The sequence below is a fragment of the Ogataea haglerorum genome (assembly GCF_019207285.1).
Source record: "Ogataea haglerorum isolate 81-453-3 chromosome Unknown 81-453-3_NODE_1_length_915391_cov_96.871712, whole genome shotgun sequence".
NCBI lineage: Eukaryota > Fungi > Ascomycota > Pichiomycetes > Pichiales > Pichiaceae > Ogataea > Ogataea haglerorum.
Genome location: NW_025065151.1, coordinates 262,395 through 286,023, shown reverse-complemented (window position 1 = coordinate 286,023; position 23,629 = coordinate 262,395). Strand labels below are relative to the sequence as shown.

At 47.8% G+C, this 23,629-nt stretch overlaps 16 protein-coding genes across 16 annotated transcripts; 5 read left to right on the top strand and 11 right to left on the bottom strand.

Annotated features, from left to right (window-relative positions):
* Nucleotides 1–194: 194 nt before the first annotated feature.
* KL911_000164 (uncharacterized protein) lies at nucleotides 195–665 on the top strand (the record flags this gene model as incomplete). The annotated part of the gene is made up of 1 exon (XM_043196620.1): nucleotides 195–665. One exon carries the CDS (start codon nucleotides 195–197, stop codon nucleotides 663–665), a length of 471 nt encoding a protein of 156 aa, XP_043056857.1.
* Nucleotides 666–717: 52 nt separating this feature from the next.
* KL911_000163 (uncharacterized protein) lies at nucleotides 718–5,310 on the bottom strand (the record flags this gene model as incomplete). Its single annotated transcript, XM_043196609.1, has 1 exon — nucleotides 718–5,310. One exon carries the CDS (start codon nucleotides 5,308–5,310, stop codon nucleotides 718–720), a length of 4,593 nt encoding a protein of 1,530 aa, XP_043056856.1.
* A 195-nt stretch (nucleotides 5,311–5,505) lies between these two features.
* Nucleotides 5,506–6,657, top strand: KL911_000162 (uncharacterized protein; the record flags this gene model as incomplete). Its single annotated transcript, XM_043196598.1, has 1 exon — nucleotides 5,506–6,657. One exon carries the CDS (start codon nucleotides 5,506–5,508, stop codon nucleotides 6,655–6,657), a length of 1,152 nt encoding a protein of 383 aa, XP_043056855.1.
* Nucleotide 6,658: 1 nt separating this feature from the next.
* On the bottom strand, nucleotides 6,659–7,513 carry KL911_000161 (uncharacterized protein; the record flags this gene model as incomplete). The annotated part of the gene is made up of 1 exon (XM_043196587.1): nucleotides 6,659–7,513. One exon carries the CDS (start codon nucleotides 7,511–7,513, stop codon nucleotides 6,659–6,661), a length of 855 nt encoding a protein of 284 aa, XP_043056854.1.
* A 94-nt stretch (nucleotides 7,514–7,607) lies between these two features.
* KL911_000160 (uncharacterized protein) lies at nucleotides 7,608–9,299 on the bottom strand (the record flags this gene model as incomplete). Its single annotated transcript, XM_043196576.1, has 1 exon — nucleotides 7,608–9,299. The coding sequence occupies one exon, from the start codon at nucleotides 9,297–9,299 to the stop codon at nucleotides 7,608–7,610; it is 1,692 nt and encodes a 563-aa protein (XP_043056853.1).
* A 257-nt stretch (nucleotides 9,300–9,556) lies between these two features.
* On the bottom strand, nucleotides 9,557–10,963 carry KL911_000159 (uncharacterized protein; the record flags this gene model as incomplete). Its single annotated transcript, XM_043196564.1, has 1 exon — nucleotides 9,557–10,963. One exon carries the CDS (start codon nucleotides 10,961–10,963, stop codon nucleotides 9,557–9,559), a length of 1,407 nt encoding a protein of 468 aa, XP_043056852.1.
* A 451-nt stretch (nucleotides 10,964–11,414) lies between these two features.
* KL911_000158 (uncharacterized protein) lies at nucleotides 11,415–13,547 on the bottom strand (the record flags this gene model as incomplete). Its single annotated transcript, XM_043196553.1, has 1 exon — nucleotides 11,415–13,547. The coding sequence occupies one exon, from the start codon at nucleotides 13,545–13,547 to the stop codon at nucleotides 11,415–11,417; it is 2,133 nt and encodes a 710-aa protein (XP_043056851.1).
* A 67-nt stretch (nucleotides 13,548–13,614) lies between these two features.
* KL911_000157 (uncharacterized protein) lies at nucleotides 13,615–14,205 on the top strand (the record flags this gene model as incomplete). The annotated part of the gene is made up of 1 exon (XM_043196542.1): nucleotides 13,615–14,205. One exon carries the CDS (start codon nucleotides 13,615–13,617, stop codon nucleotides 14,203–14,205), a length of 591 nt encoding a protein of 196 aa, XP_043056850.1.
* Nucleotides 14,206–14,258: 53 nt separating this feature from the next.
* On the bottom strand, nucleotides 14,259–14,951 carry KL911_000156 (uncharacterized protein; the record flags this gene model as incomplete). The annotated part of the gene is made up of 1 exon (XM_043196531.1): nucleotides 14,259–14,951. One exon carries the CDS (start codon nucleotides 14,949–14,951, stop codon nucleotides 14,259–14,261), a length of 693 nt encoding a protein of 230 aa, XP_043056849.1.
* A 108-nt stretch (nucleotides 14,952–15,059) lies between these two features.
* On the top strand, nucleotides 15,060–15,651 carry KL911_000155 (uncharacterized protein; the record flags this gene model as incomplete). Its single annotated transcript, XM_043196520.1, has 2 exons — nucleotides 15,060–15,558; nucleotides 15,626–15,651. 2 exons carry the CDS (start codon nucleotides 15,060–15,062, stop codon nucleotides 15,649–15,651), a joined length of 525 nt encoding a protein of 174 aa, XP_043056848.1.
* A 9-nt stretch (nucleotides 15,652–15,660) lies between these two features.
* Nucleotides 15,661–17,031, bottom strand: KL911_000154 (uncharacterized protein; the record flags this gene model as incomplete). The annotated part of the gene is made up of 1 exon (XM_043196509.1): nucleotides 15,661–17,031. One exon carries the CDS (start codon nucleotides 17,029–17,031, stop codon nucleotides 15,661–15,663), a length of 1,371 nt encoding a protein of 456 aa, XP_043056847.1.
* A 57-nt stretch (nucleotides 17,032–17,088) lies between these two features.
* Nucleotides 17,089–18,333, top strand: KL911_000153 (uncharacterized protein; the record flags this gene model as incomplete). Its single annotated transcript, XM_043196498.1, has 1 exon — nucleotides 17,089–18,333. The coding sequence occupies one exon, from the start codon at nucleotides 17,089–17,091 to the stop codon at nucleotides 18,331–18,333; it is 1,245 nt and encodes a 414-aa protein (XP_043056846.1).
* Nucleotides 18,334–18,352: 19 nt separating this feature from the next.
* Nucleotides 18,353–20,671, bottom strand: KL911_000152 (uncharacterized protein; the record flags this gene model as incomplete). Its single annotated transcript, XM_043196487.1, has 1 exon — nucleotides 18,353–20,671. The coding sequence occupies one exon, from the start codon at nucleotides 20,669–20,671 to the stop codon at nucleotides 18,353–18,355; it is 2,319 nt and encodes a 772-aa protein (XP_043056845.1).
* Nucleotides 20,672–20,742: 71 nt separating this feature from the next.
* Nucleotides 20,743–21,477, bottom strand: KL911_000151 (uncharacterized protein; the record flags this gene model as incomplete). Its single annotated transcript, XM_043196476.1, has 1 exon — nucleotides 20,743–21,477. The coding sequence occupies one exon, from the start codon at nucleotides 21,475–21,477 to the stop codon at nucleotides 20,743–20,745; it is 735 nt and encodes a 244-aa protein (XP_043056844.1).
* Nucleotides 21,478–22,076: 599 nt separating this feature from the next.
* Nucleotides 22,077–22,835, bottom strand: KL911_000150 (uncharacterized protein; the record flags this gene model as incomplete). The annotated part of the gene is made up of 1 exon (XM_043196465.1): nucleotides 22,077–22,835. The coding sequence occupies one exon, from the start codon at nucleotides 22,833–22,835 to the stop codon at nucleotides 22,077–22,079; it is 759 nt and encodes a 252-aa protein (XP_043056843.1).
* A 94-nt stretch (nucleotides 22,836–22,929) lies between these two features.
* On the bottom strand, nucleotides 22,930–23,142 carry KL911_000149 (uncharacterized protein; the record flags this gene model as incomplete). Its single annotated transcript, XM_043196453.1, has 1 exon — nucleotides 22,930–23,142. One exon carries the CDS (start codon nucleotides 23,140–23,142, stop codon nucleotides 22,930–22,932), a length of 213 nt encoding a protein of 70 aa, XP_043056842.1.
* Between the last annotated feature and the right edge of the window lie 487 nt (nucleotides 23,143–23,629).

Below are 23,629 nucleotides of genomic sequence, written 5' to 3'. Positions count from 1 at the left end.
CAGTTCTTGTACAACTCGAATTCCTTGAGACAAACATCTTTGTTGATGTTTTCGTAATTACGGAGCACGCACTGGCCGTACTGTGCGGACTCGGCCGAGCATTGTACCGTGGCAGCCATTAGTTTGGTCAGCTGGGACGTTGGTTTCTTTGACATGCGGAGTGATTTTGCAAAAAAATAAATCTAATTTTTAGCATGAAGAAACTAAACTATCTCCCCGCCCTCGGGGACCTGAATACGCCGTTGCCCGAAGAACAACTGGCTGTGCTTGAACGAGAGGTGGAGGATCAGCGACCAGAACCAACTGCTCAATCATTATTCAACTTGGGCTGGGCCCTCATCAAATCCAATAGCAAGCAAGATAACAAGGAGGGCGTCAATATACTCACAGAACTATTCAAGAATGTGCCCGCAAGGCGTCGCGAGTGTCTATACTACTTGGCAGCAGGCTGCTACAAAATTGGAGAGCTGAAAGAAAGCAAAAGATACATTGATGCGCTTATTCTCCACGAGCCAGACAACCTGCAAGCTGTGAATCTAAAAAAAGAGATCGAGAGTGAAATCTCTAAGGACGGACTAATCGGGTTTGCCGTTCTGGGCGGTCTGACCGCCCTTGGAGTTGGCATAGCCAGTGCCCTGATCAAAACGCAATCGAGGAGGAAATAACTACGTTATTCTAAGCCTTTATTTTATATATTTGTAAGAATTCTTTCCCTAATCATTCCACCAGACCACCTTCTTTGCAAAGCGAGTAGAACAAACTGTCCTTTTTCTTGAGCAGGTTCTGAGGAGTGTCGAACTCCGCCACCTCACCCTTTTCCAGGACAATGATCCGGTCGCTGTCGATGATGGTGTTGAGACGGTGCGCAATGGTCAAAATGGTGCGATCTTTGAATGCTGAACGGATCGTTTCCTGAACAATGGCATCAGTCTGGTAATCCACGTTGGCAGTGGCCTCATCCAAAATCAAAACCTTGGACTCCTTTTTGACCAGAGCTCTGGCAAGACACATCAGCTGTCTTTGACCGGCAGACAGATTGGATCCGCCCTCGTTGATCCGAACCAGCAGTGGATCCATTTTAATATCCTCCTTGTTAGCAGACTCCTCATACATTACCATCACATGGTCTTTGAGATGCGAAAGCTCCAAGGCTTGCCAAATCTCGTCGTCTGAGTACTGTTCGATAGGGTCGATATTGGCCCTCAGGGTGCCCTCAAAAATCTGAGAGTCCTGCGGAATAATTGACAACTTGGAACGGAGATCAAACAGACCAATTTCGCTTGTGTTCAGGCCGTCAATTTCAATATGCCCATCAAAGGCCTCGATAATCCGGAAAATGGCCAGCGTCAGTGAAGATTTGCCGGCTCCTGTACGGCCCACGATACCTATTTTCTCCTTCTCCCTGATGGCCAGGTTAATGTTCTTGAGGACAAGGTCAAGGTCCGGTCTGTACCTCGTGCTATAGTTCTTGAAGTCAATGGTACCCTTAGATGGCCAGTTGTTAGGCGGCCTCTTGTTTTCAATGATAGCGGGAGCTTCTGGCTCTAAAGAAGCGTATTCGAGGACTCTTTCGACAGAAACAATGTTAGTCTCAATTTCCACTGTCATTCGAACAATCCAGTTGAGCGACTGCGTGGTTTGCAAGGCATACGAAATGGACAGACCCACAAGACCAGGTGTCACACGGCCAGACCTGAGAGTCGCGACTAACAAACTCGAGGCGCCCAAGATAATCAAAGAGCCCAAAAATTCCAGTCTGACAGCAAGCCATCTGTTGGCACTGACAGAAGGATGGTATGCGCTCATGTTCACATCCATCTTCTGCTGGTTCATGTACTTGAACCGCTCCAGTTGGTCATAAGCCCTAACAGTAGCGACTCCACTGAGCGTCTCCTGGAAGTGAGCAAAAATAGGAGATTTCGAAACCGAATCAAGTCTACGCAGTTCTCTCGACGTGGCTAAGTAGTACAGCTGGTAGAATCTGTAGAGAACAGCCAGAGGAACAACCAAAAACACAAACTGCCAGGTAGAGTAGATGATCACAAGCATGGTGAAGGTGACCTTGATGCTGTTGGTGAAGAACATGGCAAACACTCTTGCAAGCTGCTCGTCAATCTTGTAAATATCTGGAGAGAACCGGTTCAGAATTCGTCCAATTGGAGTGGTCTCGAAAAACTGCATGGGAGCTCTAAGCACTCCATCCAGCATGATCTGGTGCAGATACTTGGATCCCTGAATCGACACTGCGAGCCACTGCACCAGTGTCTGACACAAAAGGAAGAAAGTGCTGGCGACACAAAGGCCAAAGTAGATTCCCAGATACTTCCAAGGCTGCGGATTGAAGCCCAGTCTGGTGTTGATGTCAGACCAATGCTTCAACCAGATATTAGCAAGAACAGAGGCACCCATCGAAAGAATCACCATCACCAGAAAGAAAATAACGTTCCGCACACCACAGGCTTTGGCATAAGCACGATAAATCGCTGTCTTGACTTTACCCTGTTCATGCTTCTCCTCTCTGCCAGTTGGCGTCTCGTCTTTACGCGAGACAGATGTTTTGAAGTCCTCAAGCTCTGCCTTTGGAAGATCTTTGGATGCAATTTTCTTGATGTCGTCATCTAGCTCACTGGAAACAGACTGAGTATCCTCTGAGCTCTCTTTATCGATAACGGTTTCGGAAACGTCTTCAGAGACTTCCTCGTCCTTCTTTTTTGCACCAGAATCATTGATCACGTTGTAGAGCTCAGACTTTTGAGCAGAAACAATATCGTCGTAATGGCCGCTTTCGGTGATCTTTCCGTTCTGAAGCAAGCTGATGTTGTCCGAGAATTTGAGCACGTTCAGGTTGTTCGTAGCAAGAATACGACACTTGGTGCTTAATAGACCGTCTGGACCAAGAACATTGTTGATCAGATGCTTACCAACATGCTCGTCAACAGCACTGAGAATATCATCCAACAGATACAAATCCGCTCTGGCGTAGACGGCTCTAGCGAGCGAAAGTCTGGCTTTTTGACCTCCAGACAAGCTAATACCCTTTTCACCCACCTGAGTTGCATCCCCGTCCGTGAGAACATTCAAATCGTGTGTCAAGGCACATGCTTTGATTGTCTTTTCGTAGAAGTCTGGATCGTACTTGCAACCGAACAGGATATTTTCCTTGATGGTTCCATTCATGATCCATGCGTTTTGCGGAACGTAGGCCACAGATCCGCGAACAATCACGGTTCCTGTTGGTTTGTGCAAGTCTCCCAGCAAAGACTGCAACAACGCAGTCTTACCTGCACCAACACGGCCAATAATACAATTGAGTTGACCTTTTTTTGCAGTGAAATTTATGTTTTCCAGAGCAGCCTTATAAGGATCTTTGGACCACAGGAAATCTGCGTTTACAATGTTCACAACATCTTGGCCAATTTCTGTGGGTGCTGGTAATCTGGTCACCGTAGAAGTGTCCAGTTCGTCGCTCTCGAGGAAGCCAGTAATTCGGGAAATGGCCACCTGAGCCTCGATGATGTTACCAATCGTCCACGGAAGCACAGCAAGCGGGAAGCCAAGCAAGTTGAACAGAGAAAGAGCGGTGAAAACGATGTCTGTGCTCAATGGAACTCCTCTATAGGCAACAATGAATAGGGCGAAGGTAGAAGTACTCACCAAATACGGCGTTGTGTTGAAAATGAACTGACTGCATGCTTGGAAAATACCGATTTTTTTCAAGTTTGACAGTTCCTTGTTGTTTCTAACATACATCAGTTTCTTCTTGTATGGAAGTTCCCAGGCGTAAAGCTTGAGGGACTTGATGTTGTTGAGCATCTCCGAGATAAGCCCGGTCCTTTCGTCTTTCACTTTCATTTGAGTTTTCTGCAATTTCTTCTGTTGTCCGAAGACCCAAGTGTTCATAGGAACAGAAATACAGAGGAACAAAACACCCAGCCACATGGCGTTTCCAAGCAAGTTATAGAGCGAAACCAAGCACAAAATGATCTGGAAAGGTCCAGACCAAATAACATTCAGGTTTTGACAGAGATCTTGCAATCTTTGGGTATCCACAGACATAAGGTTGACAATGTCACCCGATGACTTTTTCTGTTTGGCTTCAATGGAAAGCACAAGCGACTTTTTGTAGATCAGAGAAGTGAGCGAGGATTTTACCTTGATACCGGTGTCGAAAACACGGGTAAAGTACTGATGCAGTGACGCGGTCTGCAGAACCGAAAGAATGAACATTGAAGCCACAATCATAAATCCCTTGGTCATAGGGATTGTAGGATCTTCATGATATTCATTGACAAATCTTATCAGCTGCTTCAACAATTGAGGCTGAATAAAGGCACAGCAGTCCTGGACGACTTTGAACAACGCAGCCACTAAAAACGGACCACCAAACGACTTTGCCAGCGCAATAGCCAGACTTGGCTTTTTAGACCGGAGTTGTTTTGCCCAGTGAGATTCAAGGACCCCAGAAAGATGGTCACTTCTCAGGAAGGAAGGCAGAGCAGGGAGGTCGAGCTCTGTCAGATACTTGATAGAACCTTTTTGCATTAACGGAGTCAACCAGGTGAACGTGACCTTGCCGAAAATGTTGGCGGAATCGTAGAGGTTCTCAGTCTGGGTAGGGTCCACTGGGGCTTTTGGAGCAAAATAAATCTCCATCACCAATAGGATCAAGTTATTGACCGTACTGAGAACCGTGATTGGAAGTCTTGAAGATTTGTCATTTCTCAGGCCAAGATTGACGATTTTCAAGCAGCCGATGAACAGGTCAAATAGCCAGTATATTATGAGAGCGGTCTCTGACACAAAAGTCTTGAAATTTTCAATATATGAGAGGGCGAACGCAACAACCAAAGCGACGAGATTGAAGTCCGAGGACAAAACTAGCACGTCCGAAAAAGGTGAAGGAGACGTTCTAACGGCTAGAATTGCCAGTGTCAGCTGAAATACGATCTGAACGGCAATCAGAGATAGCTTGAGTACAAACCACCACTCTGCTTTGGAATTGACATTTCTAGTTTTCCTGAGCTTACGCACTTGAACAAGTCCCCAAATGATGAAAAAGACTGAAATTAGCGATGCAAAAACTCCGCTAACCAAGCACGGCGATGGGTCTTCTAAGTCCGAAAAGAATGTGTAGCCTTCGCCATCGTAACAGCCGCAAAGAGACCCAGTTGAGTTCTTAAGCCCAGTATTATTATTAGAGCTAGAACTGGTTAAGTCGATGATCAATTGCTCCCAGAAAGTAGAGACCCTCTGAAGATCATATATGGCCGACGGCTCATAAAAGTGGCCGTTGATATGGTATTCGGACATGTTGAAACGTCGTTACTCAGAGTCTCAACAGCAAGAAAGCTAATTCTATCAATTCTAAATTATCTGACTAAGCTTTTTTTTTTTTCCTCGATAACAAGGAAAAAAAGTGCTATTAGAGCGCCACGGTCAGTTTGGCTAATGAATTATACAGATTTGGAAATTGATAAAAAAAAATAAACGGAACAAGACATCATCATGACTATTCTAACTGCGAATAGTTTTTATGTCAAAAAAGAGGAGCCAGATCATCCACTCGATGAGATACATGTTAAGGAAGAAGAGAAACCTTCCCATTTATGTCGAAGAGCCTCACCGGCTCCCAAAATCACGAAAAGGAGACGATCCAGGTATAGGCCTTTGAATGGTACAGTTCTTGACATTTCTAACATACCCCTACAGCCAAAAACCCTGAATGATTGTCTACAGCTTGAGGATATTGGATTTCTATGTCAGAGCCTCGAAACATCGAAGAAGATTGTTGCCATTACCGGAGCTGGCATCTCTGTGGGGTCTGGAATTCCTGATTTTCGATCCGCTAACGGTCTGTTCCAGGGATTCGCCTCCAAGGCAAACGGTTCGGGGAAGAACCTTTTTGACTACAACGTTTTCCGCTCGCCTGAATCGCTCAAGGAATTCGAGAAGATGATTCGTAAACTTTACACATTGTCTGTTGAATGTCAACCTTCGCCTTTTCATCGATTGCTCGACAAAATTTCGCAAGAGGGTCGTCTTTTAAGACTGTACACACAAAACATAGATTGCCTAGACACACAGCTTCCCCATTTGGAGACGAAGGTCCCGTTGAATTTTGAGAAGCCGTATCCAAAGACAATACAACTACACGGAAATATCAAGCTTTTGAATTGCTCTAAATGTCATCACGTGAAAGAATTAGATGAGTCCTATTTTAACGAGAACAGCAAGCTTATCCGTAACTGCCCGGAGTGCGAAGAGCTGAACGCTGTGCGCGCAATTGCTGGACGCAGGGTTCAGTCAGGCGGGGTCCTGAGACCCCGGATCGTGTTGTATAATGAATTCCATCCCGACGGAGAAATAATTGGCAACATCACTGAGTCGGACTTGAAAAACCGTCCCGACTGTCTCCTCGTTGTGGGGACGACACTGAAGATTCCAGGAGTGCGAAGACTGGTCAAGGAAATGGCCAAAGTGGTGCATTCGAAGAACGGAAGCGTCATCTGGATCAATATTGAGGAGCCAACGCAATCGATTGTGGACTATGTTGAACACTTCGACCTCATAGTGACGGGCAGCTGTCAGGATATCCCTGCTCTTTTGGATGCATTCCAGGACTTGAAACCCAAAAAGAAGCAAAGTAAGAAGGTCTAGGCTATTGCCACTCGGCATCTTCCTCCGGCACTTCAATTTCATCGTTGGGCTCCTTTGGCTCCTGCGCCTCGCTCCATTGTGTCACATCATCAATGTAACTCAAAATTGATTTGACTGTGTCGTTTTTATCCTTGTCCGAGCAATCAAGGGGTAGAAATTGGACCATTCCAAAGTCGTCGACCAATTGAGCAATAGCTTTATTCAACCGAGCATATTTCGGGTTACTCGAAATGTAACCTTCTTCCTGCTCGTTTGCTTGTTCCAAAAGCAATGGGTCTGGATTCAGGAACTTTTTGAGTTGCGCTTTTGATACAGTATCTCTGATCAAATCGGTTTTGGAAAGAATATTTATGTGTGGCAATTCCAGGAAAATCATCGCAGCCATGGCCTGCAATGCTCCCGAAAAGAACTTCGAGTTATCTATCACAAACGGTGCCTCTAATAGATATGTGCAACAAAGGCTGAACCCCAGTTGTTGTTGTAAATGCTTCACTATCACTGGTAGAACAGGAACGTGGCTGTAGAGTTCGATCTGCCCGGGACAGTCGAAAATGAGGTAGTCGTCGTTGTAATCTCCAATTTGCTCATCCAACCAATCAAGGTTGTCCAACAGAAACTCAAAACAGTATAGCAGCGACCCGTTTGGTCCTAGATGGAGTTCTTCCTGGACATCCTGAAGCGAAATCAAGTCTCTTATATCTATGCTGAATTCAAATTCTGTTGGATCTGCGGCCGGATCCAGGTTCACTATGTGGGCTGTCCGCCCAACAGTTTGCATGTGAGCGACCAGAGAGTTGCAAAACGTACTTTTGCCGACACCTGCTGGTCCCAAAGCAAGAACACCCACCTTTGACATAATAGAGAATAAAATAAGAGTAAAAAATAAATTTGTTACACTCTGTGTCGCGCACGATAGATCTATATCTGTATATAAAGGAGCGACGGTAGTGTTACAGAGACATAGTAAGCCAGTCCCAATTGTTGTTGCCACTTTGACCAGCAGTAGTGCCTAAACTTTGGGAGGAGGGATCTTCATTAGTGGGCTCAGTTTGTGGAGGCCGGTTTTGTGGCTGTTGGCCAAGACTCAAGATCGAATCGAAGTCAAGAGACTTCAGATCGTTTGACGGCTGCGATCCCTGATACAGGCCCCCACCCAACTCTGCATCTTCGTTAGTGGAGCCCTCTGTCTCCTGGTGGCCGCGTGCCGAGTTTTCTCTTTTGGAAGGACTGCTTGCAGTCTTCACCTTATTTAATACGATCGGAGTTGGGTTCAGGTCATCTCCATCTGTTTTCTTTTTGGGCTTCTTCGTAGTGGTTCCCCGCTGGCGTTTTTTTATCACATCGGTCTTGAGCGAGAGAGGCCGGACGACACCATGAAGCTTGAGGAACAGACCACACGCGTTGCAAAGAGGCTGTCCTTCAGGGTTCCGACGCCACAGCGGCGTGGTCTTGGTATGACAGTTCGTACACGCAATACTGCCCTGTTCTGCGCCAGCAATCCCCAATGCTGCGTTGCTGCTGCTGCTCGAAGGAGGGGTGCCTGTAGGGGTGTTGGCGAACGAGCCGTTTTTCGGAAGCGTGCCCGGGGTGGACGTGAGAGAGCCCACGTCAGTGGCGCTCCTAGGGTTCCGCTTGACTGGCGCCTTGCGCTTTGCAGCCGCCGATGACCGTCTCGCCGACTTGGGAGCCGAGTTGCTGAACTTGGTGCCAAGCTGCACGCCTGGTGTAGAGATGTTTGTGGGAGTGGTGGCCGCAGGCACCTGCGGCGAGTGGTCAAACATGTTCATGTCGCCGTCGACGTCAAAGCTGAAGTCATCTCTCGCAAACTGGCCCGGCGCCTTATCGAACGAGAACGACTGGAAGCGCGTTCGGGACGTGATAGACGACTGCGACGGCGAGTAGAGAGGATTGGCATTGGGGAGCGACTGGCCTAAGAAATCGTTGGTGACGTGATCGGTGTGTATATTGACCATGCTCGGATGGTGTTTCAGCGAGGTGGGCACGCTTGTGGACACGGCGTCGAAGTTGACAGGCGACGGCGATCCCCCGTTGTCAAACGCCACGGTCTGCGTGAACGGCGCCTGGCTCAAGTCCAACGGGTTGGCGCTCATGTATGGCTGTGCGGTGGAGTCGACGTGCAAATTCGGCAACGGAGAGGAGTTCATCTCGGGCAGCGGTGCGCTCGAGTGCCCGCCGATAGACTTGATGTGCTCTAGATAGTCGAACTCGTTGGAATTTGGGTCGATCGGCTGGTGGTGGCTCGTTTCCAGAAAGTCGAGGTCGGGGAACTGAGGCCAGTTACCATAGCTGTTGCTGGCCTCGGAACTGGCAGGTGCCGAGGGCCGCGGCGTCTGTGTAGCCTTTGTCGACGGCAGGGCCCGTTCAGCAGTCTTTTCTGGGGCGGAGGACAGTGACTTGGTGCGGTTCTTGTGAATATTGATGTACATGAGACGCCATGTCAGGTTCTCCATCCGCGACCGGTACGGCAGACTAGCCTTGGCCTTGGAATACATCTTCCAAAGGGCAGTTGCTGACGCTTCGTCAGCAGCCTTGGCAGAATGTGCAGCGTCCATATCCAATACATGATCGGGCCTGGAGTCAAATCCGAGGCCAGTATGAGGAGACTGGCTGCTCGAATACATGGTTCATAACAAGACGCACGGAGAAAAGAGGATAACGATCAAAAAGTCTCTCGTCCAAGTGCTCGAATCTCCTTGTCGCGGTACTTTGTTCTGATTGGTTGGATAACGCCGCCCTGCACATGTCTTGCAGAACGCTATCAGAAACAATGCTCGGCCATGTTGATTTTTTGGTTCCCGGTGCACGACAAATCGCTTGCAGCCCGAAGCGCGAAGTACACATCAGGAAAGGGTTTTATTTGCTTATATAAGCGTTTTAGCTACTTGGAAGGGCATATGCTGCCTGCCAGACTCCCGCTGCTGGCAACGCTGCCGTTCGACGCGTTCACTCGGCTGAACGAGTCCACGTCGCCGTACCTGCTCGTGGTGTTGCTGAACATGTTTTTCACGTTGGCGTGCTCGATCACGGAACGCTGACTCCTCGAGAGCTCTTCTCCCGATTGGATGGTCGAAGTGGATGATTTTCTGTACATCGAGTTCTTGATTGCGGACACCGTGTGCTGTCCTGGCGTGTTCCCGCTGCTATCTGGCCGAAACCTCGGGTGAATTGGCACCAGACCAGGGTTTGCTCCGCCAAAGCTGGCTGGCCCGGCCACCATTGCGTAGCCCGCATATTGCTGCGCATACATCATTTGAGGCATGAGCTGGGGCACTCCAGGCATCATCGGCATCTGTCCCGGCCCGGCCTGTGTGCCTGAAGGGTTAGGGCTCATCGGCGCCGGTCCTGTCTGCATTGGATATTGCTGATATTGTATCTGTTGCTGGAACGGGGCGACCCCGTAACTATTAGATTCTCGAACAGCTACTGTCCTTCTGTTTGCCCAGTCGAATATGTTTTGATCTTTCAGCTTTTGGATCTCGGTGAAAAAGCTGAAGAGCATTTCGACGTATGGCATTTTCAGATCGTGCTTTGTCGCCAAACTCAACGTTTGTTTCAATGACAAGTTCACGCCTGTTTCGTGCCCGTAATTGAAGTTATGAACACAGGTCGCGAGGTCCAGCATCGGCTCCTTTGACACTGCGTCAGTATAGTTCGAGGAATTCGGCGTCTTGATCGCGCTAGAAGGGTACGATTGATTGAAGTCTCTGATCATGACGTCGAGCAGATTTTTTGTCTTGGAGGAGTCTGAAGGATCTGGGAGGTCGGGTGCTCCATACTTGCGGCCCAGCGTGAGTAAGTCGGAGAACACCCCCTTGAGAATCCCAAATTGAATGGGATCCAACGTGCTCAGCTTCGAGTAAACGAGGCTCATTACTTCCAAACTGATAAATGGAAGAATTCTTTTCCACCCATAGCTGTTGAAAGTTGGATTTATGCCTTTGGGAATCAAATAGCATGGATAAACCTCTGTTTTCTTGAGCATTTCCGTGAGTTGCGTCAGTCTGGCTCCGAGATCTCCTTCTCCCTTGAGCAATTGCACGATGTTCTGGTCCTCATCAATCGACGACCCGATAACTGCTGCTGTGCTGTGGTTCTTGTGGTAATATTGGTATCCGCTTTGCGTCTTTATGACTCTGACATCTGCGTCACAGATCATCCCCAAGACTCTACTTTTGGGAAGAACCTTCTTCACCACCTCTTCTAATCCCAGACAGTATCTTGACTCCACCAGTATTATTGTTTGCGGGCCCACCAAGGATTTGATCTGCGTCGTTGTATCTATCATATTTTCGTGGCTATCCGCTCCCAGCAAAACAAAGTTTAAAGGCTTGAGGGATTCTAAATTTAATTCTGCGAGATCTTTTGCCGATCCCGTTGGAGTGAAGGTTGTCTCTCCATACTTGACAGACTTCCAGGTTATCGCCTGATCGTCTTCTAGAACACAGCTGGACCCAATCACAAAAGTTCTGCAGTTTGACAAGGACAGCCGCCATACCAAGAATGAACAAGATGGTGTATCTCCAACTGGTCTGTTAGTATTTCGTAACTCAGGCGCTCACACTTACAACTCAACACGTTCAGTGGTTCCATTTTCCTGACTCCTAGCTGTTTGGCATACAAGAGAGAAAAAAGGGATCAGTTTTTTTTCTACGCCCATAGGACTCCCAATCATGTACGTGAAGGATGCATGAGCACTGCCCAGATGTATATAAAAAATAATAAATAATATGTACAGGTCAAGCCAGCTCGTCGCGGTCGATGTCAGCCTGGAGCCGGTCTTTTTCTTTCCTCAAGTTAAGCATCCTGAATGAGTCAACCTGTGCTACCATTCTCAAACTCTCGCCAAACGTTTTCGGCTCAGAATAGATTGCTTTCCGGTACTCCTCTTTCATTTTTTTCTTGCGCAGCTTGGCATCGCGTTTGCGTTGCTTCCGTATCTCTTCTTCCTGCTTTTTTAGCTTTTGGAAGTAGAACTCGTTCTCCTTGGTCGACTGGACCCTCGACTTTGCGCCTAAAGCCCACAGATCACCCATTCCCAGTTTTCGCGCATCGTGGTATGCCTGCTCTCCGACACTCTTTGAAATATACCACTTTTCAACGTGGCCAGACGGTGCGCACATATCTGCAACGACCAGTCCCCGGCGCTTAGTAGGCGGCGATAGCACACGGGGCAGCTCCTCGGCAGTCTGAGGAACGTATCCGACGGTTCTGCCACCAACATCCTGCTGCCTTAGGGCTTCCAGCTCTTGATTTGACTCCACAGAACGCTGTACAATCAGATACGAGTAGCTTGCTGTTTCATAGTCCTTGCCGTTCGGACGCCCGCTTCCAGCATACGACATAAACTTTTTGGTTGGATTGTCGCGCCACGCCGCGGCAAGTTTCGCCCCCCTTTTCAATTCCATCACATATCTCGGCCGTTCGACGTCAATCGTGTAGTTGCAGAACTTGAGCCGTCTCCCCACCTTGCCGTATTTGTAATACTCTGGATTGAAGTATTGCAGCGGACACTTTCCGTGGTGAGAGCACGGCGCGACGATTTTCAGGTTTATCGGGTCGACCGACACAGCTTCTTCGACGTCGTAAAGCTGTAGCAATTCTGGTTCAACCGGCTCGTCGTCCTCCAGAGACAACTCATAAGCTTCTGCAGCAAGCACGTCGCTATTCTTGTATAGTCTCGGGATCTTGGAAATGCGGTCTCCGTAGTTTTCAGGCCGCAACATCACCTGTCTCGCACGAGCAATCGTCTCTGCTCCCAGTGGGTTTCCGCGCTCCAAAAGCACAAGATGACCGCCGGGCGCCAATCGCTTGATCAGGGGGTCCAGCAGTTCATCCACCTCCAGCGGAAAGTTTTTCTCGTCTCTCAAAAGCTGGTTCTGAGCAATAATTAGATCGTATTTCACGTTCTCCGGACGCAATTTCTCCAAAAGGACAGACTTGATCTTCAGCAGCTTGGTTTTCACCCTGCCTATCACTGGCTGGTCTGGTTTCCGGTCCTCTGAGTCAAGCTCCTGCTCCTCCTCCTGCGTCCCTAGTTGTTCCTGCTCCTGTGCTGCGTCCTCAGGTTCGCCGGCTTCTCTTTCGTGCTGTTCGTTGACCTGCCGACTCAGTAAAACTTTGGCTCTTCTTTTCATGTGGAAAGACCCGTTGACCACCACATCCTTGATGTCTGGGTTGAAATCATCGCCCATCACTTCGTTCAAAGCTACCATTCCTATACCTGGCCCATAGCCGTAATCCAGCACCCGTTTTGGACTCCACTCTTTCCCGACACGACGTCTGAGCTCGTCCAAGACTTGATAACACGTCGCGTAGTTTTGCAGAAACGAGCCGGCTATGTAAATATCCGCTTCCTCCTCAGTGTTAGTTTTCGCGTGCAGACCCGTATCCTCAAATTTTTTGTAGTACTCTGCAACTTTGTCCTTCAAAAGTTTTGGCTCGTGCAAAAGCATCATGTTGTAATTTATAGCATCTGCAATGAGCCTGGGCAGCTGGACGCGTCTTCTGTTGACCCTTCCCGCCAGTGTTTGCGGATGGAGCCTTGCCTCCCTGCTCGTGGCAGCAGCAAGGAGTTCGCCCGTTTCTGTGTTTCTGTACTTTGGATCAACGCCTTCCATGGCCTCCTCTGGAGTCACCACACGGTGGTTATGAAGCGGGTCTCTGTCGTGAAGCACCTCGTTGACCAGCTGGCCAAACGTCTCTCCGCCTGCTCTGTACGAAAAGAACAGACTCGATTGCTCGGTTCCCACAGTGCTCGACCGCGGAATATCCTCGTATGTCTTATCGTCGTCGTGCTCAATCGTGATCTTGCGCCGCGGTAGGCAACAGCTGAAGTGCCTGGTGAAAGCCAGCTGTCTCGTTCGGAGCATCAAGAAGAATATTTTGCAGGAAAATTTTTAACGGCTGTGCTAACATATAGGAAGATAAAAAATAGTGATGAGGCATAATGCCCAGACGGAAGCGGAGGTGCGCGCCACGCGGCTGAAATTCAAGCGACGGCCGGAACGCAGGCACACAGAGCACGAGGCACTTCCAGATTCGCCGCCACGTCCGGCGGAGCCGCCCCCGCCTCCGAAGAAACAATCGGATCCTGAGCCTCGGCCACATTACGAGTATGGGCCCTCGATAAACGGCTACCGTTTTGTGACGCCGCACCCAGATCAGAAGCCGTTTCCGAATGTGAATTACCACCGCCACATCAACGGGTACGCTGCAGAGCTGCCTGAGCTGCCGCAGAAAGAGGATCCGTACCGAGTCCGCAGAAATGATTACGAAGAGTATGTCAAGCGGTGGCAGACCGTTGATCTGGAGCACGAGCTTCCGCCTATGCCTGTTCCTGGCGGAGAAGTGAATCTTCAGAGCGTGGGCCAATTTATACCCCATGACCAGCTTCGAGTGGAAAGGATCCGATGGCACCCTGATAAAATCCTCCGCCGTGTCAGCGAAGACAGGCGACCTGTCCTTGCCGAGATGGTGACCAGAACGTTCCAAGTGATCAACGAACTGTACGAGAACGCATCCAAGTAACGCGCTGCACATTTAATACTCTAGCATAATTAATCTCATCATATAACTATTTATCAGCGAGTCTCTTTTTTTTCTTGCTCCTCGTCGGCCTCGTCCACCTCTTCGACTTCGTCCACCTCCTCGACCTCTTCAGCCTCTTCAGCCTCCTCGTCGGCCTCCTCTTCGTCCTCTTCGTCCTCCACCTCTTCGTCCTCGTCTTCCTCGTCTTCGTCTCCAACTGTCTCTTTATCGTCCTCTTCCTCTTCCTCTAGCTCCTCCGGAGGATATTCCTCCTCCTCCTCGTTGTCCCACACGATGTTGAATCTCGTCACACGCGGCTTCTCGGCCAGGATGTTGCGCACAATATGCTCGACTTGGACTTTGGACGGAGGGTTTTCGCGGAGCTCTTCAGAGTCGTACTCGTTGTTCACGTAATACCCAACTCTCACAAATTCGCGTTCGCGGTACGAGCAGCTGAGCAGGATCACTGTCACCGACACGAGCTCGCTGGCGGGGATCAGCTCCGGCGACGGCGCATCTGCGGTGAGAATAAATTTGTTCACGCCCACCGGCACAGGGCCTACCAAGATCGAGTCCAGCTCCTGGTCGTGTTCGAGCGATCGCGACGACCCCACGTAGGTCAGTTTCCACTCGAGATCCTCCTTCAGCGGCTCGAGACACTCGAAAGTGATCTCGAACTGGTACGGATCCGTGAACCTGGCTGGGTTGTTCAGAACGTTGATTCCAAGTAGTGACACTATAGACATACGCGTTTTTCTGAGATGTACACCGCCACAGAATATTTTTATACTTTAGCTCTTCGTATGTACACAGCCACGTATTTACCAATTCGCAGTGCAAAAAATGTTTTAGTCATGTCTGGCTCGTTCATGAACACTCTCTTCGGGTCTAACTCAGACAAATGGCCTCACGACGAGGAGTCGCTTATTCTAGCTCTTCAGACGAGGATACAGCAGGAGCGCACCAAACAGGAGTATTACAAGGTAGAGCAGCTGAATAGAACGTTGGAGCTGGTGAAACTGGCTGCACAGATCAACGTCCCGCCCGAACTCATCCCCGTTCTCGTTCCTGAAAGGTCAGGAACACTGCCTGCTCCAAGCATAAACAAGGCAGAACCTAATCCCATGGCCAGCTTCAAGTTTGGGTCCGGCTCCGCTCAACGCAAAACCACTCTGAACCCTAGACACCAACTGTCTCCGTCGAGAATCGGCGCCCACGCAGTCTCGTCTTTGCTAAACGGCAAGCAGCCACTCGCCGTCAGCGACGTGCGACGTGGCAGACACCACAGAACCATCTCGCTGCCGCCAGAAGTCTCAATTCCAGAAGATTCAGAGCACAGCTCGCGGAAAAGACGTCTTTCTCCTGCGCCAGAGATCGTCATTCCTGCGCTGGACACCACTCCTGAAAAAAAGCATAGCAGACAGCTTTCAGCCGACGTATCACTAATATCGCCCGTTAACTAGAAGCCGCGATCGACTCGCTGTACGAGATCTCAGCCAGCTCCTCAATATCTGTGAGATTCACAAATTCCAGCTCCTCCGAGTCGTCGGCCAGGATTTTCTCAAAGACAATCTCGCGCTTCTTTATCTCGGCCACTGTTTTGCGTAACTCATGGCCCAGGTTTCTCAGCACCGTGTCGCTGGCATTGTTCATTGTCCAGGCACACAGGTCATTTAGCCAGATATTGCAGTATATGTAATAGATATCGTGGAATCTGAACAATTCGCGACACGCAAGCAGGGCTTTCAACACCGCTCTGCTGCCACACCTTAGTGTACAGTAAACATCGTCCCAAACAGTCGTCACCATCTCGAAATTGCGAACTAATGGGTAGCACAGACTGCGTCTGGCCATTGTGATAGCAACCACACGAAGCATATTTGTTTCCGTCTTATTATTCGACTGGATCAGCTGCGAGTCCAAACAGCTCAACTGCGGCACCAGTTTCCCCACGGTCCACCCGCTTTCCACCGTCAACTCGCCCTCATTTTGCCGGAGCTCGTACAAATAGCCATACAACAGACACACAATGGTGTAGTAAAGAGGCCGCACGTTATCCACCAGGTAAGACTTTCGGGGCAGATCCATCATCCGCTCGTGTTCTTCCGTAGTAAATTCTGTCTCGCTGCGATTTTTGTGCTGTATGCGGATTGGATTCTCCCAGCAGAGAATTTGTTTGATGTTAGAGTCCTGCGGAAAATACTTTTGGGTCAAATACTCATTCGCATAGTACTCTGGGTCGAACTTTAGGTTTTCTTTGATCAACCGTTCATTGATGCGCTCATCAGGGTCCATTTTGTCAGGATTGGAAAGCTCGTTGATGTCATTACCGTTGGAAAGAGACACCTCCATCATGTTCGAGTACTGGTTATTGAAACCATAGAAGAATTGCGGGACAAGACGAGCCGGCTGCTGCTCAACCTGCTCAACCTCCCAGTCAAAATTCTGAGCCTCCTGGGCTAGTGATTCCACATTGTTCGTCTCGCCTACTTCCTCTATCAAGGGAAGTTTTCTCTCGCTGTTCTCAGTTCTTGCAAGAAGTTTGGCAGGCAGATCAAGGTCCAAAAACACCTCTCCCTTGTTCATTTTTGGCATGCGGATTAGGATGCTTTCTTCCTTTGGGACAAATTCTGCTTTGGCGCGCTCATCGTCGACTATGCTACCAGAAAAGCGGAGCCGAAGATAGTATGGAGCGAGGGAGAAGATAAACTTGTCGTCGTCGGCAATCATCTCCACAGCCTTAGCGGAGAACCTGGTGTTAGATATTCGCACTTTGATGATAACAAATTCATCGTCTTGTGACACCTCGAATCGTGGTGTAATCATCTGCGGCTCTAAAATTATTTAAATTTTTTTTTTTGCATAGATTATTTTTTCATTATCATGTCGCCAGCAGTCGACATCACCCAAAGACGGCGAAGGTTCGTTGGATCGCGTGAGCAGGATGAAAAGGGTAGCCGCTCAGCAGTGATTATACGTGCGAAGAAAGGCGCATCAAGGCTCATAAATCAGATTCCGCAGGAAATTCTGGACGATGAAGAGCTCAAAGAGGCAGCACGTCTTTTGCCTTCAAATTATAACTTTGAAATCCACAAGACTGTTTGGAACGTGAGAAAGAACAATGCAAAAAGGGTATGTTTACAGATGCCAGAAGGGCTTTTGATTTATTCCATGGTGATAGCTGATATTATCGAGCAGTTTTGCAATGCTGAGGTGCTTGTCATGGGCGACGTTTCCTATGGAGCCTGCTGCATAGATGATTACACTGCCAGAGCTCTGGATTGCGATATGATTGTCCACTATGCGCATTCGTGTCTTGTCCCCATTGATGTGACCAAAATCAAGGTCCTTTATGTGTTCGTGACCATCGTCATTGACGAGGGCCATTTGATGAGAACCTTGACCAGAAACTTTGAGCACGGGACCCGATTGGCTGTGTTTGGTACTATACAATTCAACCCTACCATACATTCGATTAAAAGCAAACTGGAAGGTCCAGAGTCGGACAAGCTTCTCTATGTCACGCCTCCTCAAATATCTCCATTATCCAAGGGGGAAGTTCTTGGGTGCACATCCGCGCATTTAGATCCGAACCACTTCGATGCTATGGTTTACATTGGCGATGGAAGATTCCATTTGGAAAGCGCTATGATCCACAACCCTTCGATTCCTGCCTATAGATATGACCCGTATTCTCGGAAGTTTACCAGAGAGTATTACGCTCAGGAAGAAATGGTGCAAGTTAGGGCAGATGCCGTGCGTCGCGCGTCCGAGGCCAAGAAAATAGGATTGATACTGGGTGCTCTGGGACGACAAGGAAATCCGGTGACAGTGGAACGATTAGAGAAACAGCTTATCGACTCAGGAAAAATTGTTGTGAAAATCATACTATCAGAGATTTTTCCAGGGAAGCTCGCAATGTTCGACGATATCGACGCTTTCGTCCAAGTTGCTTGTCCAAGACTATCGATCGACTGGGGTTATGCTTTCCATAAGCCATTACTTACGCCGTATGAAGCTATGGTGATGCTTGGAGAGGATCAGAAGTTCGAGAAAGACTTCTATCCTATGGATTACTACGCGAAAGACGGTTATGGAAGAGGTCAAAAGCCGGAAAGGGGTGATTAATTTATTTATTATGCATTGTCTAGTCAATTATGTCTCTCTCACGCTCGTATGGTTCTTCCACACCCAGAAGTGTAGCAACGTGCGTGTCATCCCAGCGGAACACGCTGATAAGTTGATCATCATCGTCCTTCAAATACTCACCCACGATGAGTAGGAGTTTGCGATAGAACTTGACGAATTTGAGGGACGAGGTGATGAATATGGTATTGAGGAGTGTTGGGGAGATCAGTTTGTTTAGCTCATTCGAAACCAAATATCCCACCAAGAACTCTTGAAGCTTCATATCTGCTTGCTGAAATGTAGCAACGTTGAAGAGTTTGTTTTCTATGATTGGCTCGTACAATGAAACGTCGAAGAAATCATCCTCAAGCTTGTAAATCATGTTCACAAGATTGTAAATATCGAACAGTCCTGAATTTTTGAGCAGCTGGTTGAACTCGTCAATTATGAGTGATTGAACGGTTTGCTCAAGCATTTCCTGGATGAATACAGCTTTGGAAGATAGAACCGAGACCAGCTCAATTTTGGAAAGCATGAAATCTAGACAATTGATCATGAAGATTTTCTTAGACTTTTTGGGGAAATCCAGCTTGCTTGAAATCGAGTTCAGTAACTCCAGCGGCTCATCTACCAGAAGTGTGATCAGCTCGTTTTCCTCTGATTTATCAACGTTGAGAAACGTTTTGTCTGCATTGTTGTGGTAATCAAATATGCCCAGAAACTCAGAGTAGAAGTCCATTAGCCAGTCTGGCAGACCAAGAACTTCTTCATCGATCTCTTCAACTTCTGACTCAACTTTGATTTCTCTTATTTTCAGGGAAACGAGAGTTAGCAATCTTTTGAACGAGTCTTCTTGCAATTCTGACAAGCTTTCAATAAGACTATTGCCTTGAGTCAACTTCTCGAACATATGCTTGTAAAGATCCAAAAGCTGATAGAGCTCGACAACAACTCCCGGCTTAGTTTCCTGTCTCAGGATAGTTTTGTAATTGCTTTTGAATGGTCGATTCAAAGATCCAAGCACCTTATTAACTACTGTGCGAATCACCGGCATAAGGTCAGCCGACACCTCTTGATCAAATGTAAACAAGCTCTCAACCATCTCGAGCTCATTTGCAATGACAGTATGAAGATAAGCAAGCACGTCGCTCACATATCTTTTCGAGTCATACGATGAGATAATAAGTGATTTGTTTGGCTTCGAACGGATTTCGTCCGAGTAGCCGTTCAGCTGTGACATGAATTCCTCACTAACAACTCGAGACCTGCTTTCTATAATATCGCTCACAATGGAGTCAAACTCGTCTTTATTTTTCGAAAGAACAGACACGAGTGCACGCTGAAAATTGGCAATGGAGTCTGGGTTCTTTACGAAGTCGTTTTGAACATAGATCGAATTGAGAGTCTTGCGCAGGAAATTTGAGATTCTCTCGTTGGCCTGCTGAAGATGACTCGACATTTGGTTCATAATGCTGATTCCCAGCTTGTCATTGTTCATACTAAGCAGAATGTCACAATTCGCATATATCTTCTCAACTTTCTGAACCACATTGAAGAACTCTTGATCAACATCCCCGTTGCGCAGAACGTGTTCCTCATATGCACTCAGAGTGAAGTTAGAGCGAAATCCAGCCAACAAGCTCTTCTTGATCTTCACCAAGTCGCGTTTTTGAATTAGCTCTTTGACTTCTTTTTTGTATTCTGCCGTATCCTGCAAACTCTCGCTCAATTTCCCATCAATTTCATCATAACAGGAATTCAAATCATCCAGGTCCTGTTTGATCACGTTCAGTTTCTTGACCACCAGATGGAATTTCTTCAGCGACTGGAAATGCTGACGCAAAAGCTCGCTCTCTACGTCGCCTCGTAATTTGCGGCGAGCAATGGACCCCAGCATATTCGGACTCGTCAGGTTCTTGTAATCGATATTCCCATCAGATGATGCGTCACGTTCTTCAGTTCGCGATTGAAGCATTACCAGCGACTGACGGATAGTAGAATCAAAATTGGATTGATTCAGAACTCGACTCAAGCGTCCGGCAAGCACATTGGAGTCTGTAGTTTCCGCCGTGAGCTCTAAGGGAACCAAAGGCTCATTGTTTGCGTTGAGAAGATCTAGCGAGGTTTTGGCATAGCGGAAAGCGGCCGTGTCTTCGTCTTGGTGCTTGTCTTTATTTCTCGGCTTTATGTGATTTAAGATGCTCAAATTCGAGAATTTGCGGGTCAGATCTCCTTGAAGTGGGATATTCGGTATCTTGAGGGGTGCAGACGGTACGGGCAGCGAGCTTGCCGGGGAGTCACCGCTGTAGTTGTCATAGGCGTCAAATACAAAATCCATCGTGCGGAACGACACGACGACAAAAATATTTGGCTTTCAAGTACAACACCCGTACACAAGGTGGATCGTAATTATTTGAAGTATCTATCTAAGACACTGAGCATCTTGTCGTCCTCCTGCAAGCGGCCAGTATACCGGGATTGTGTTTTCTGTTGGTCAGTGCTGGAGGGCGGAGTCCTTTCCACGTTGGCCACAATGTTGGTCGACGAGAAGGTAGGTCCCATGTCGACATTATTAATTGGTGGCAGATGGGCCGGGGCTACCAAAGTTTTCTGTTTGTCGTAAGTGGTGTCGGACGCCCTCCTAAGTAAAGATGCCTTTTCATGCTCTTTGTCGGACTCGTCTACCAGAAGGTTGTCTGGATACAAGCTCCGATCTATTTGAATATGTCTAAGTCTTGGGTCCTGCGTCGGTCTCATAAGATACCTGTTGGCTTCATGGTCACTATTCATGTAGCTTATTAGATGCACTTTGCCTCCGTTTTTCATAGTGACTGAGAAAGACTGTTTCACGAGGCCGTTGCGCTTGTATGTGTATGACGTGCCGGTAGTTTGGGAAGAGTCGAGCTCCCTATATATAAGAAATGCTGCATTTACTCTGGAAGCGCCCCAGTTTCTGCTGTCCGTCCATCTTTTCATGTTGGACTCGGATTCATTCCAAATGAATACGGCTCCGGGTTTTATTAGAATCATGCGCTCGTAATCCGAGAGTCGTCTGTTCATTTTGGGAATAATGCTCTGTCTGGCGGCCTCCAAAAGCAGAATAGCGTCTGACGGGGTCACTATGAGGCCATGGTAGGATTCCATATTTCGAATACGAGCCAAAAACTTTCAAGTCTCGTGCTAAGACATGGTGTTTTTATTTTAAGGTGTCAAAAAGTCTACACGGTGAAAAGAGAATGGGGCAGTGCGGCGAATCAGTACTTAGGAAACATAGGCGCTGGTCGACGCAGAAGGCATTTACATTCTGCGCCCAGTTAGGAAGGTGCCCTCTCTGTTGCACTGCAAAGTCTATTTAACCTAAAAAATAGAAGAGAGCCTTCATAATGCCTTTTCACTCAATAGGGGAAAATCTGCTTTAGTGTTCCTCAAGACGCGAAAGTGTAAGGTAAGGACCGAAAGCAGGTCTGCAACGAACTCCTACGGCCCAATGAAAAATGCCTCTTTCATATATTTCGTTTGTACATGCATAAGGCCCGATTGAAATTTGCTGTTCGTATTGTTGGCTACCAGCGTTGCAGATTCTTCGCCAAAAAAAAACAAGCCTGCAGAAGATTTTATTAATCGATCTCATGCGCATATCATGCACAGATATCGTTCGTAATTTTACTGTCTGGATTTCATTTACGTGGTATGAAATTCGCAGCTCCAGTGAACCGGGCCTCTCCGTGATTTGTGGCTGTCTCCTAGTTCGCAAAATCTGCCAGCGCTGCATCATTGTAACGCAGATATTTGCCGTTCAAATCCGTTGGAACTCCTTTCAGGGCGAGATTTGCATACAAAGCTGCAGGAACTTCAGGAGCCAGTAGCTCATTCTGGAAATAAAGATCCGTAAACCTTTTTAATGCCTCTGATTTCATGTTTTGACCAAACTTCTCTCGGATATCCTTCTGCATCTCCGTATCGACGACGCCCGGGGCAATAGAAATAGTGCGGATTTTTGGCTCCTCTGCGCAAACGCTCAGACAAAAATGATTGATAACCGCCTTCGATGATCCGTACGCACTCCATGCGTCTGTCGCCTTCGTTGACGCACCAGATGACACAAAGAGATAGTTTCCCTCGGTTTTCCGTACATATGGTATAGTCTGTTTCACCAGATCCATCACAGAAAACACATTGACGTCGTATAACCGTTTCACTTGCTCGATATCCAGCTCGCTGATGTGCTGGACCGGCTCCAACACACCCGCATTAAGAACAACAGAGTCAATCTTGCCAAAAGTAGAGACAGTTCTTCGCACTGCCGTTGCCACCAAATTTGTGTCTGTGACGTCTCCAGCTATGCTCAGAACTCTTGAGCCGTACTTATCAGCCAGTTCCTGCAGTTTATCTTTAGACCGTGCTATGGCAACAATTTTTGCGTCGTCGTCTTTCTGTAGTATCAGTTTGCATATGGCAGCTCCTAGACCCCTGGAGGCACCTGTCACTATTGTAACCGACATGACTCGATTACCAGTAGAATACGCTGGAAAATAATCTGAAATATGGCAGAAAGCTTTTATGCAATTCGCTGCTTGACTAAAATCTTACATAAATTTAGACTTGTGCCTTGCTGCCAGAATAGCTGCTAATTCGATATGTGGGTCCTGATACCCCTGGGTGATTTGTCCCGGATCTACCACCAACGCTTCGCGCCCTAATTGTGGTTTTTTGGGCCACTGCTGGCGTGCTGCTCTTTGGTTGAGCCACGATATCGCGAAACACGCCTATAGTCCTTTGGCTGGAAGCCTGAATCATATCTGCGATCATTGCAGCTCGTGCCTGATTGGTGGAGATGGATTTGAAACTTTTCCATCAAAATCTCGTAATCGCAGGTGTCCTTAATGGCTCTCGAGCCCGATGTATTCAACTAAACCCCTGTGCAGGTGTATGGATTCTGAATATGGAGACTCAATCATGAAAGTCTTGGAGAGTAGCAGAAAACAGTGATCTGGATGTAATAGGTTCTGCATTGAAATTCTGCTTTTAGCAGCGTAGTGTGGCTCTGACTAAATGGTTTAGGTGCTTATTTGTGCTGGGATCCAGCTCCCTGTCATGTGCCAAAGGGGAAGACCGTTTGACTTGGTTTCAAAAATAAGGCTGTTTTAAATAGCTGGACGGATTTGAGCTGCAGCTAAAGAACCTCAGAAATGCTAAAGTGCCGTAGATCTTACAGTTACAAAGTTCAGAGTTATTTGTGTGGCCTTTTACAGCTCTGGCAGTGCCCAAAGAACTGCTGAGCCTTAAATTCTGTGTT